The 13425-nt window shown below is 35.7% G+C and overlaps 1 protein-coding gene across 1 annotated transcript in view; it reads right to left on the reverse strand.

Moving 5' to 3' along the window:
• The window catches only part of LOC111064240 (endoplasmic reticulum metallopeptidase 1), a 40756-nt gene that overhangs the window by 14880 nt on the left and 12451 nt on the right, over positions 1–13425 (reverse strand). The window contains exons 9-12 of the mRNA XM_039420043.1: positions 10689–10956; positions 4372–4490; positions 3537–3682; positions 265–493 (exon numbers count right to left, since the gene is read on the reverse strand). Of these exons, the coding sequence (XP_039275977.1) occupies positions 265–493; positions 3537–3682; positions 4372–4490; positions 10689–10956 (762 nt within the window). The remainder of the gene's footprint in view (positions 1–264; positions 494–3536; positions 3683–4371; positions 4491–10688; positions 10957–13425) is intronic.

Genomic DNA, 13425 nt, shown 5'->3' on the forward strand with positions numbered 1-13425 from the left:
AGCAGTGAGTGGGTACAGTTTGAAATCAAACGGTCGTGACCACAGAATACGCAAGGAGAGTCAATTGTAGCAGCAGAGACCACAGATTACGCGGTGCAGCCGGATGGAGAGAAAAAGGGTACAGATTCAGGGGACATTATGGGGTATTTAGGGGGCGGTTACAAACGGGATATTTAAGATTTGAGTGGGTTATGAATAAGGAAAGGTGTAGCTTATTAATTGATAGAAAAGAGGAGATAAATATAATTAATGAGATGGACCAACCTGAGTGCTGGCAATTGAAGAGGGCCAGTAGACAGTTGGCCGACGCCGTGAAGACGACAGCGAGCATGATGAGATAGGCCGACCGAAACCCGGTCAGGATGGCCAAGAACAGCACAATTGTCCACATCAATTGTTTAAGTTTACATAATTCCTCCCTCCTTAAGTTTTTTTCGTCCCGAAAAATAAATTTGGGACACTCAAAAATTACAAAAATTAAAATGAAGTTACAAATTAAAGTTTACTAACTTAGATCTAATTTCTAGGTGGTACAATATAGCTTATGGTAGGGGTTGATGATATTGGTACTTGTGTATCAATTCGGTAATTTAGTACACTGGTTGGCTTCTTAAATTTGTAATAAACGATTATCAAAATTACAAGAAGTATAAATGTACTTAAAACAAAAATTACAATGTGGCGTGTCTTAAGGACGAAAGAATCTTCAAAATTTATAAAATCAAAATCTCTAGGTTCAATATCATCAAGTTTACTAACATCTTTCAAATCGATAAGTTTAGTATGAATTTTATTTGGTACATGACTTAATTTTTGTGCATATGTGGTAACTGAAGTAAACGGTAATTTTACATCTGTCATTTTATCATTGATATCCAGATTGATAAGGAAAGATGAGGGAGTATTTATAGTGCAATTATTGATATTAATTTGATCAAACTTATATCCTAAAATACAATTACAATTTTCGAAATAATTCATAAATGGTCTATCATTAATAGCTTTTTGTTTTGAGACACAGATATCGATTTTTCTTTTAATTTCATGGTGTAAACATTTGATTCCATTTCAACAGGATAGGACAGAAGGTCATATTTTTCAAATGAATCGTTTAATTTCGGTAAATGGATAATGTAAGTTATAACAGATTTCGATAAAATACAAGTGCTATTACTAATTTCCCATAAAATACTGGAATCTCTACTAGCTAATGAATAATTCTTATAATTAATTAATCTACGAAAATCATCAAAGCTCAAAATTGATGGATGAAGTTTCCCTTCTTTGCAATACATCAACGAGTTAACAACATCATTTATTTCATCATCCAACAATTGTATAGTCAAAGTAATTAAGTCAACAGCTTGCATATTTTCGACAATATTGGCAGTTTCGTTAGTAATATTTTCTAATGCTTTATTATTTGAATTAATATGCTCAACATCGAAATTAAATTTCTTAATTAACTCATGGTTCATTTCAAAATTATGTTCTTCATTTTTAACAAGATGTAATTCATTATTTTCTATTTTATCAATAACTTTGTCGAGGTGTTCTTTGTCGTCAGCAGTCATAAGTCCTGTCAACCATGATATGGCGTTTCCTAATCCGTTCATTAGTCCACGTTTTACCTTTTTATTTTTATTTTCAGAAATCATTTCTAATTTAAAATATTGGTTGAGTGAAATTTTCTTCAAAGATTCAATAATGTCAGAGGATATGTAAGCGACTTGCAGATTATTAATATGAGTCTGTAATTTCAAAGATTGTATTTTAAGGTCAGTCACGTTAGTAAAATGGATAACTTTGTATGTGTCGTTAATGAGCATAGATTGTCCTATTTTAATCGGAATTATTCCTGCTGTCTTTGTCAAGTCTGTCAGTCTGTACGTCAACGTTGCTGGGATCAGGAACAACAGAAGGATGGTCATTGCCTTCATCTGCAACAATTAGATTATCTTTTACTTTTTTACGAGGCCTTTTCATTCTGTTAGGGTGGATTTTGATTAAATTTCTTTTCAATTTAAACCTATCACCTTCCTTAGTAGCTGTGCTATACCTTGGAACATTTTTGTGAAATTTCGGGTTTTGATGAATATCCTATCTGGTATTTCAGGTGGTTCCTCTCTATTTTTGTTACATTTTTCTGTTCGTTTTTCTTTTTCCTCGATTATTTTCTTGTAAACGGCATCATTCAACGCTTGTATTTCTTTGAAGTATTGATTAGCAAGTTCTTCAGTGATTACTGCGGGATTATCCTGATCTTGATTATTTGGTAAATAATTCTGAATTCCGAAAGTTAGTTCATTTGGGCTTAAGTTGAATTGATCTTTTATCGAATTGTTATAGGTTCGCAAAGCTAATCGAAGTTTTTGTTCAACACTATATTTTGGGAATTTAATTTCGAGTCCTTGTAGAATTTCAATAATTGTGGAGTGTGTTCTTTCTATTAGTCCTTGAGATTGGGGATGATAAGGTGTGGTGAAGTAAGTTTCAATACCATTTATTTCAGTGAATTGTTTGTATAGTGCATTGTTGAATTCTAATCCGTTATCGGATTGAATGCATTTTGGAATTGGGAAACTGAAAGATAGTTGTTTAGATTTTTTATTATTTCGATACTGTTAGCTGATTTCAATGTGTAGGCGGAAAGTCTTTTAGAAAACGAATCGACAATTGTGAGGATTTTAATATTATTATACGTGAAAGTGTCAATCTGAAGTTTTTCGAAAGGTTTAGTAGGTGTGGGAGTTACTTTGAATTTAGTTTTAATTGGGTTTCTTTCATACTTGGTTTTCAAACAGATTTCACATTTATTTACAAATTCGGTTACGTCTTTGTGCATTGCGGGCCAATAGTAGTTTTTACGTATTTGTTTATAATTCTCGTTAATTCCTCTGTGGAAGTTTTTGTCTTCATGACATCGAGCTATTATCATTGTTTGTTCATCTACATCCTCTGTGGAAGTTTTTGTCTTCATGACATCGAGCTATTATCATTGTTTGTTCATCTACATCAGTTATGTCGGCGTTTATTCTTTTGTAGATTCGGAATTTTATGTTGGGAACTATTTTGACAATTTCATTAGTCATTGAACTTAGAATTTCTGTTTTTAGAGCTTCAAACAATGGACTTTTATTTGAAAATACTATACCGTACACAGTATCAGGTTTCAAATACTCTCGTATTTCTTCTACGTTGTTTCCAATGTCACGTGCGTCTCTGTATTTGAAAATTATTCTGTTTTTATTAAAGATCTTTTTGAATTGGGGTTTTCCTTTACCTCGTGAAATAACTATTTGGTTTGCTTCAGTGTTTATGATACTATTTTCGTCCATTATACCTATTCTATCATCTGAACTTTCTTGAGAATGTTGTGTCATTAGTGAGTCATTGTCATTATCATTATTAGTATTATTTACAAGGTTTTCGTTGCCAGTTTCCACATAATTTTCATTAATATTATCAATATTTGCATTAACTATCGAATTGTTACCTAATTGTTCATCAAGATCATTCAATATACTTTCATTTACCGACGGAGGAGCTTCATTGTTATGGAATCTTAGCAGATCATTGATATCAATGTCATCGTACTCATCATTGTTATTGACATTGTCGTTGGCATTGTTCGCATTATTTTCCGCGGGAAAGCCTGGGAATAATTCTGAATCGTCAAAACCTGTAAATTCATCACTACTTTCCATCATATTTACATTGAAAGGCCGTGAGAGACAATCAGCAACACAATTTGAGCGACCTTTTATGAATTCTACGGTGTAATCATACTCTTCCATTAACAATTTCCATCTCATTAATTTAGCATTTGGTTCTTTTAGAGAATGAAGCCATTGGAGTGGCTTGTGATCTGTTCTTAGGGTGAATTTTCTTCCATACAAATATGGCCTGAAATGTTTCACTGCCCAAGTTATTGCCAACATTTCTTTTTCAATAGTAGAAAGATTTTGTTCAGCGGGATTGAGTGTTCTAGAAGCGAATGAAATTGGGAGATCTTTATTGTCAGTCATTTGACTAAGGACCGCCCCTAAGCTTACATTGGATGCGTCTGTTGTCAAAAATATGGATCATTCAATTTAGGTAACTGCAATATTGGTGCGTTAGTAATTGCTTCTTTCAGAAAATTGACAGCTTCAATGAATTTAGGATCTTTTGGGTTTATAGTGGATGTTTTTCTCAATGCGTTAGTTAAAGGTTGAGCTATTTTAGCGAATCCTTTTATCATTTTTCTGTAGTATCCTGCCAAACCTAAAAATTGTTTTATTTGTTTAGTAGTTTGTGGAACGGGAAAATCTTTTATTGCTTTTACTTTTTCAGGATTAGGCTGAATGCCTTTTTCCGAAACTATGTGACCTAGAAATAGAAGTTCTTTCTTAAAGAATTCGGTCTTGTCCAATTGTATTTTTAGTTGATGAGTTTTCAATCGTTTGAATACAACGTTCAGGTGTTTCATGTGCTCTTGTAAGCTATCACTAAAAATAATAATATCATCAAGATATACAAGAACATTTGGTAAATCACAAAATATCAAGTTCATTGTCCTTTGAAATTGAGGTGGACCATTTTTCAACCCAAATGGCATTCTGAGAAACTCATAATGACCATTTTCAGTACTAAAAGCTGTTTTTGGTATTGATTCGGGTTCCATTTCAATTTGATGGAATCCTGAAACAAGGTCAATAGCCGAAAAGTACGTTGCTCGACCGATTTTTGAGAACAAGTCTTCAATATTCGGGAGAGGAAATCTATCATCTTTAGTTTTGTTGTTCAATTTCCGATAATCTACTACAAGACGAACTTTGCGTTTTCCTGAAGCATCAGGTTTCTTCGGCACAACCCATAAGGGAGAGTTGTACGGAGAATTAGACGGTCTTATTATCTTTTGTTCGAGTAACTTGTTTATTTCATTACTAATATCCTGCCTAAATGAGATAGGATAGCGGTAGTTTTTTGAATAAACAGGTTCTTCGTCTGTAGTCACTATTTTATGCTTGAGCAAGTTAGTAGCAGTTAATATATCACCTTCGAATTTTATTATTTCGGGATATTTCATAAGAGTACTAATAATGCATTCTTTCTCTTCTGAGTTCATATGCTCAGTTCTCAATAAAGAAGTGATTTCGTCAATGGAGAGGGGATTATCGATCATCTCACCCATGTACAATTCACATTCTTCTACAGAAACTGTTTCGATACTCAACGTTTTGTCACAATCAGAAAAATATTCAATCTCAATAAAACCATTCCTATCAATATCAGTTACAATATTATACAACTGCAATTCCTTAATACTAACAACACATAGCTTATCTGATGGAGTGCAAACATTAGTTTTAATTTTCAATTCATTCCAACCTTTGTTGATTTCAATATGATTCATTCCTAACAGTGGTATCGTGCAATCTTTCGTTATGAGACAATTGGTCTCCAAATCAATTTTTGCTTTCAACCCTTGCAATGTTTGCTTTCCAATAAGAACATCATAATTATCGCTAAAATCATACACATAAAATTTTTCATCTTTATCAACACCAAGCATATTCTTAACATTAATATTTACACAACCTTTTCCATTAGATTCACCAGCGGGTGTACGAATTTTATAATCACAATCAATTATTTTTGTCTGAGGAGAAACCATTTGAGGTTTAATGAAATTATATTTACTACCTGTATCGATCAAAATTCGTGAATCATTGTAATGAATATGAGGCAAATCAAGAGAGATCGTATTCAAATCTAATACTACGTTTTTGGATTGTTGTTCGAGCCTACTTCTAAAAAATGATTCATTTTCTCGCAAAGGTCACTTACAGCATTTTCCATAGAACTCATTCTAGCATTCATGCTTTCAAATTCGGAAAACTCATTTTCAGAAGATTCAATATTGTGAACTGGAAACTTTTGAAAGTTGGAAACTGTTCTCATGCTCACATCGTTTGATTTTTGATTCAAATTTTGGTTGTTATTATTGAAGTTTGCATTTGGATTACGATTGAAGTTGTGATTTTGGAAACTTTGTCCATTACGAAATCTACTTTGAAAGGATTGTCCTCTGTTGAAATTATTTTGAGGCTGAGAGAAATTTCTCTGATTGAAATGATTTTGAGGTTGAGAAAAATTTCTCTGATTGAAATTGAAATTACGATTTTGAGATTGAGAAAAGTTTCTTTGATTTGAATTGTTTTGGTTTTGAAACTGATGGAAATTTTTCGGATGCGAATTTTGATTGGAATTTGACGAGTTTTGTTTTCCTTCAGATTTACTGAAAGTTTGATTCATTTGTGCTACATCAGTAGTAAATCCTAAATGTTTCAAATAAGCACTACTCTTATTGATAATAGCCTGTCTTGCATCACTCAGGTCTTTGATTCCTAGCGTTTGTAGGTGAGCTCCAAGCTGGTGGTTGATTCCTTCGACTAAAATCATTACAATTTGTTTATCCAACTGAGATGAGATAGTTTCAAGAATTGGACCAGTTAGTCCATCGAGTTTGTGTCTTGAGATAATCACGGTTCTTTTTTGTTGCAGTCTATTTATGAATTGAATAGGGTGTTCTTTTTGGTGTGATTTCATAGCAAGCAGTTCCATAGTTAATTGTTCTACTGTCCTATTATCAGCAAAGTTGTTTTTCAAAACATCAATCAAATTTGAGAGGTCATCTACTGTACTGTTGAGGATTAAATCTTTAGCAGGTCCATGTAATTTGTTTTTACAATAGTGAAGGAGAATCCAATGATTGTCTGCTGCTTCCGCGATACGATTATTACAGTAGTCATTTTTCAATTTTTCGACAACTTCAAGAAAGCTAAGTAGTTCTATTGGGTTTCCTGTATATTCAGGTATTATGTGTAGGTGATGTTTCGCAATTGGTCTTGAAATAAGGGGGTTATCCATTGTGCTTTCACTGTTATCTTCACTGTCACTGATTGTAGATGTAGAAGACGTGTTACCTTGAACTGTGGAGTTGGATACAGCTGCAGCCAGAGCCAGGTACGATCTTAACCTTGGCCGGTAGTCGATAAGAAGTTTATGGTCTGGTCTGCTATCCTTCTTGCCTTTCTTCCCCAGGATGGTGGTTGTTGGTTGTTGGTGTTGATGAGTCACTCTTCCACTTGACGGTCTCGATGATGGTTCATATCAGTTGCGACCCCGACTTTCGAATTTTCCGCGATCACTTGTGATTGATAATTGATCAATATAAACTGGCGGTTAAATGAACAGCACAATTTTCACGAAAAACTCTTCAGGGTCCCTGTTCGGGCGCCAAACACGTTCACGTTCATTAAAACTCAGTTTTTAAAAAGAAATTTTATTTGCAAACAGTACAGTTCATTGTGGGAGACTTTAACAGCCACTCAACATCCTGGGGTTACAGAACCACCGATGACAACGGACACAAAACGGAAGAATGGGCAGAAAGAAATAACCTAACAATAATCCACGATCATAAACTACCCTGCTCATTCTACAGTCGAGCGTGGAGGCGTGGATATAACCCAGACTTGTGCTGGGTGTCTTCCAGAATTTCTGGCGAATGCGTCAAAACAGTATATGACCATATACCAAAAAGTCAACACCGCCCAATCGGTATAAAGGTATACTCAGCCTTGAAAACTCCCACTATACCCTTCAGGAGAAGATTTAATTTTAAAAAGCTAATTGGGACAAGTTTAGCCACGAGTTAGATAATGCTGTCGCTGACCTTCCAGCCATCCCAGAAAACTACGATCAGTTTGTTAAGATTCTAAGGAAGATCTCGTGTAAAAACATACCCAGAGGATGCCGACAACAATACATTCCAGGAATGTCTCCTGAAGCTAAAGAACTGCTGGATGAATACCAGAGACTGTACTCTGAAGACCCTTTTGGCGAGGAAACAATAGAACTAGGTGAAAGAGTGACCCACTTGACAAGTATGGCCCGACAGAATAAATGGATTGAAACACTAGAACGTCTAGACATGACGCATAGTAGCAAAATAGCCTGGAATCTCATCAAAAAACTAAGTGGAGACCCTTGTGTAATAAACCTGCCTGGAAGAGTTACCTCAAACATGATTGCCCACCAATTACTCTTAAATGGAAAAACCAAAGGAAAACTAACCCGTAGGAAAATAATACGCAAAGAAGAGTCGGAAAACAAATTACTTGAACAACCCATCATGATGGAAGAACTGGATTCCGCTCTAAAAACAATGAAAAATGGAAAAGCCCCAGGCATAGATGACATCTGTACAGACCAAATTAATCACTTTGGAATGAAAACCAGAACATGGCTACTGGAACTCTTCAACACATGCATAAACACCTTTGCCTTGCCGAAAATCTGGAGAAAGTCAAAAGTGATCGCCTTATTGAAGCCAGGAAAATCACCAGACCTTGCCACTAGCTATAGACCCATATCTCTCTTGTGTCATCTATATAAAATATATGAGCGTATCATATTCCAACGAATAGGGCCTTTTATTGAGGAAAAGCTGATCCCCCAACAAGCAGGATTTCGCCCTGGGAAATGCTGTACCAGCCAAATACTGAACCTGACTGAACACATTGAGACTGGATATGAGGAAGGTACTGTTACAGGAGTAGCCCTTATAGATCTTACAGCTGCGTATGATACAGTCAACCACAACCTACTTATGACAAAACTATACAACCTAACTCAAGACTTCCACCTAGTCAGAACAATTCAGTCTCTCCTTCAAAACAGGCGTTTCTATGTGAGTCTCAATGGGAACAAAAGCAGATGGAGAAATCAGATTAATGGACTGGCCCAAGGAAGCGTGCTCTCACCTCTTCTTTTTAACATATATACCAACGACCAGCCTATAGCTCCTGATGCACGTCACTTCCTTTATGCTGACGACTTGGCCATCGCAGTTCAAAGTCGGACTTTTGAAGCAGTGGAAGGAAAACTAACTGCAATACTATCTGCCATGTCAGTATACTACAGACAAAACAGTTTAAAGCCAAATCCATTAAAAACACAACTGTGTGCCTTCCACATACGATCAAAGGAGGCCAGAAGAGAACTGAATGTTCAATGGGAAGGCCAACAATTAGAACATACAGACTCACCCAAATACCTAGGCGTCACCCTCGACAGATCACTAACATATAAAACACACTGCCAAAACACTGCTTCAAAAGTCAACGCGAGAAACAACATAATCAAAAAACTGCGTAACAGCAAGTGGGGAGCAAGCCCAAGGGTTCTCTTGACATCTGGAAAAGCACTCAGTTTCTCAGTTGGAGAATATGCATGCCCGGTGTGGTGTCGATCCACACACTCCAAAAAGATAGACGTGGCACTTAACGAAACCTGCCGTATCATGACTGGATGCATGAAGCCGACTCCCATCACCCAACTCTACAAAGCAGCAGGAGTAGTCGCCCCTAACATCCGGAGAGCCACCCATGAGTATCTGGAAAGATTTAAGCAGACTTTCGACGATAGACACATGTTATATGGGACCGAAGAACCGCCCAGCTTTCGACTAAAGTCTAGACGTAGTTTCTTGAAGTGTACTAAACCAGAACCACCAGAATGGTACCCTCCAGACGAAAATGTGGCAACAGGTTTGGATCTGAACTGGTAACATGGAGAACCCTTAATCGTATAAGAACTGGCATGGCTCCGGTGAAGGAAAACCTGGTTAAATGGGGATACAAGCAACCGGAGGAGATTTTTTGCGACTGCGGAGATACACAGACTATGCGACACCTTTTACAATGCCCCCTACTGCCAACCCACTGCACATTTGACGACCTCTGGGAGGGAAATGATTTAGCTGCCGACCTTGCCCGGTATTGGGCTGGAAAAATTTGAAGTCCGGACACGAAAAAGTAAAAGTAAGTATTCACACCATTTCTATATTATTGAGATTTTCTTTAAATTATCATCATTTGGTGAATGGTAAGCATTCATGTCATTTATAAGGATTCTGATAATTTAAAATTAATCTCATGATACCTGGTAAATGATTTATTAGTTCACTGTTGCACGTATGGTACGTCTATTTGATTCAACTGTGATCAAATGACGTCATCTAACAAAGCCAGTAAAGTGGAGTGAGCGACAATGCTATTTCGTCATTTATTAGCGGTTAATTGTGATAGACATACGGCCGGGCCCCGGTGTGGTGTACCAATGTTATTTACAGAGCTAATATTGAAGAAATGGTTAAAAAATGTTGTATTCGTTCACTTATCCTATTTTCTATGCAGGTATTGAAGCAAAAACAAAATCGAAAAATTATGACATATTTTTATCATTTGGTTTTTGATACATTGAGGTGAGGCCATTTTTAAGGAAAGAAAATTAATTTACTCAATTATGGGAAACCCATGTACTAGAGCAGGTGTAGTAGTAATACATCTCAAGTGGCTACTACATATGCCACTATAGATGTGCTATGAAACAACACATGTTGTATTTATGGATTTCGTTTTAGTAGCGTGGGAATAACTGATCGGTAGACGAAAAAGAACAATTTCGTAGTTCCAAAAACGGTAAAGTATGAACTTGGATAGCAGTTGGGTGAAGGAAGATATTTTAACATAAATCTATTCAATAAATCATTCAACATAAAACAACTTCCAGATAAGTACCAAAGGCTTACGCTCAAAACGGTTCTAATTCTAATTTATAGGACAGCGAAATGTAGCTAGGTTATGTATCTAGTGCGGTAAGTAGTGCGGAAACTGACAGACTTGAACTTGTTGAGCAGCAGCGGCGGCAGACAGAGGGCAAGCAGCGTGGGAGCCATGTAGAGCGGCACAATGAGAGCCTGCCGCGAGTACCAGCCATTGGTGGCACACAGGGCGTCCAACAGCACAGCCGTGGCCAGGGCGAAGCACACCGCTGTCACTATGCCCAATAGTGGGTTGGCAACACTAGTCATCAGCTGCATCACCACTTGTTTGCGTGACATGCCTGTACAAAGTCATTATGACATTAGTCTCGTGAGCTTCAAGTTATTTTGTATAATTGATCATTTTATTCTTGCAAATATATTATGTGATTGTATGCATGAATTTGTGCAAAGAACAAATAAAATTGAAGTTGAAAAAGTTACATTTCTAATTAGCAGAAAATCAGGTATTATTTGTAAAATTTATTGTCACCTCACATATAGCAATTGTCAGGTGAACATTTCAGAGTGGAATTAGAGGATTAGTTGCTGTGCAAATGCCTTATTCTGTGGAGGAGTTCAGAGAGCATTAAGCTGGATTCTGGAGTATTACGAGCCTTGAGCTGGATTCGCACACGACAATGAACAGAGAAAATATAATTCCTATAAGTTATAATGGTATTATCAAAGAGAAAAGATAGCATATGAAGAAATCCCATGGTGTAGGGCTTTTATGTTTTGAATTTCACTGTTAATTCAAGTCGATGGACCTAGAATCTATTTTGAAGCTATGTGACGCTGGTAGGTTCTCATACTGTCCTGTTCTTACACTCTCAAACGGCCAAAACAGTAATAATATATAGTAGTCGACAGTTTTTGGCTTGAGATAGCAAAAAAGACTTGAAATTTGGAACATGAACAAAATCTTTTCTCTATGGTATGTTATTCATACTCACTTGGCCAGGCTGAGTGTGAATAGTTCAATTAGGACTCATGGCAATTATATTTTCATTATGCTCTGTCACTGTTGTGTGCGAATCCAGCTTTAAAGGTCCAGTAACCAGAGTAGCCACTCTGCTATTATCAACTGCTATTACATGCTACAGCCTCTCAAGTCGATATGAATTGCCCTTCAATAACATACAGTAGAAGACTACTAACAGTCGTCGCGCGGCTAGAGTCGTACAGTCGTCGCTTGGAAATTTGACCTTTAGATAGAAGTTTAAATGGAAGATGAATTCATTTCATTTCCGACTTACGAACTTAAAAAGTTCATGCACCCCTTTTCACAAGAGGTCAGTGAATGTAATTGAAATGATAATAATCTACAAACTGTAGAAAACGAGCTACACAAAAAGCATAAACACAACATTTGACAAAATGCAAAAATTAATATGAATTGACTCTTGAAATTGAATCAGTTTATTGAAATTCTAAAATCTTAAATCAGTTTTAATATTGTAATTGAATCATTTTGAATGAAAAAGACTAAGAAATTGTCAAAAACCACAGATTTATTGATACTTAGAAAGACCGGTTTCGGTTATTACACCATTGTCAATCTCTGATAAACCTCTGATAAATCTCTGAGTTTATCAGAGATTGACAATGGTGTAATAACCGAAACCGGTCTTTCAATAAATCTTTCAAGTATCAATAAATCTTTGGTTTTTGACAATTTCTTAGCCTTTTTCATTCAATATGAATAATTACTACAATATCAACTTCTCAACTACACAAAAAGTAATTGAATCAGTTTATTCGAAGTGAAATTTTCAAGGTTTAAGTGTTAGGCCTCTAACTTATAACTGTTTGGTAACCCTTCAAAATTCAAAGTAATGACAACCCTTCATCACAACTGCTACTCACGTTGGATGGGTGACTTTTTAAAGAGCCTATGCTCTTTAGCTTGAGATACTTAGAAACTTGGCATGAAATTATACTAAGGCTGAACTCACACTAACTCGACTCGAATCGTACGACTCCAGTCGAGGATACTCCAGTCTCTCGAACTTTTTCAACTTTTTCGCTCATTGTCACTACTTCAGCTCCATGCTACTCTATTTTCTAACCATACTTTATTAAAAATATGAGATCTAATTCGTCACTAATTAGCATGTAACAAATTATATAATAATGGTTTTCAACTTTCCTAAATTCTAAATTCAAAGTTTATAAATATTTTGGACTCAAAATTGGACAAAAATCGTGAAGTGTAAACATAACCTATTTTTGGACTATTTCTATCTAAATTTGGGAAAGGAGCGGTCTTGGGCTTTAAGCCTGTTGTTCCTTTCCCAATAATTCATAGTTGAGAATGATATTTATTTATTTATTTATTATAACAGTCACAAACACGATATTTGGAAAGAGAAACAGGCAATTGCCCAAAACTTCTTCAATTCCTTGATTTTGGCACATAAATAGTCCAAAGTGAGGTTAAGTTTAAAATTTCTGTTTTCACCAAAGATTAACACTCAGAGAATACGTATTCGAGATATAACCTATGTATCAATAATAATAATAATGATAATGTATCGTCTATGTATGACGTATTGTAACCTATGTATCAATATATAAATAAATAGATTATTATGAATATTGTCTTATCTAATTCTTATTATTGTCTTATCTGAAATGATAAAACATAACTTTCATGAAACATAACCTCACTTTCATAAAAAATGCACGGTACTACGCAACTCAAGTCGATGCTCGAACAACATGTCGAGTCGAGCCTCTCGACTCAGTCTAACAGTCGCGAGATCGCG

The sequence above is a fragment of the Nilaparvata lugens genome, chromosome 2 (genome assembly GCF_014356525.2).
Source record: "Nilaparvata lugens isolate BPH chromosome 2, ASM1435652v1, whole genome shotgun sequence".
In the NCBI taxonomy this organism is placed as follows: domain Eukaryota; kingdom Metazoa; phylum Arthropoda; class Insecta; order Hemiptera; family Delphacidae; genus Nilaparvata; species Nilaparvata lugens.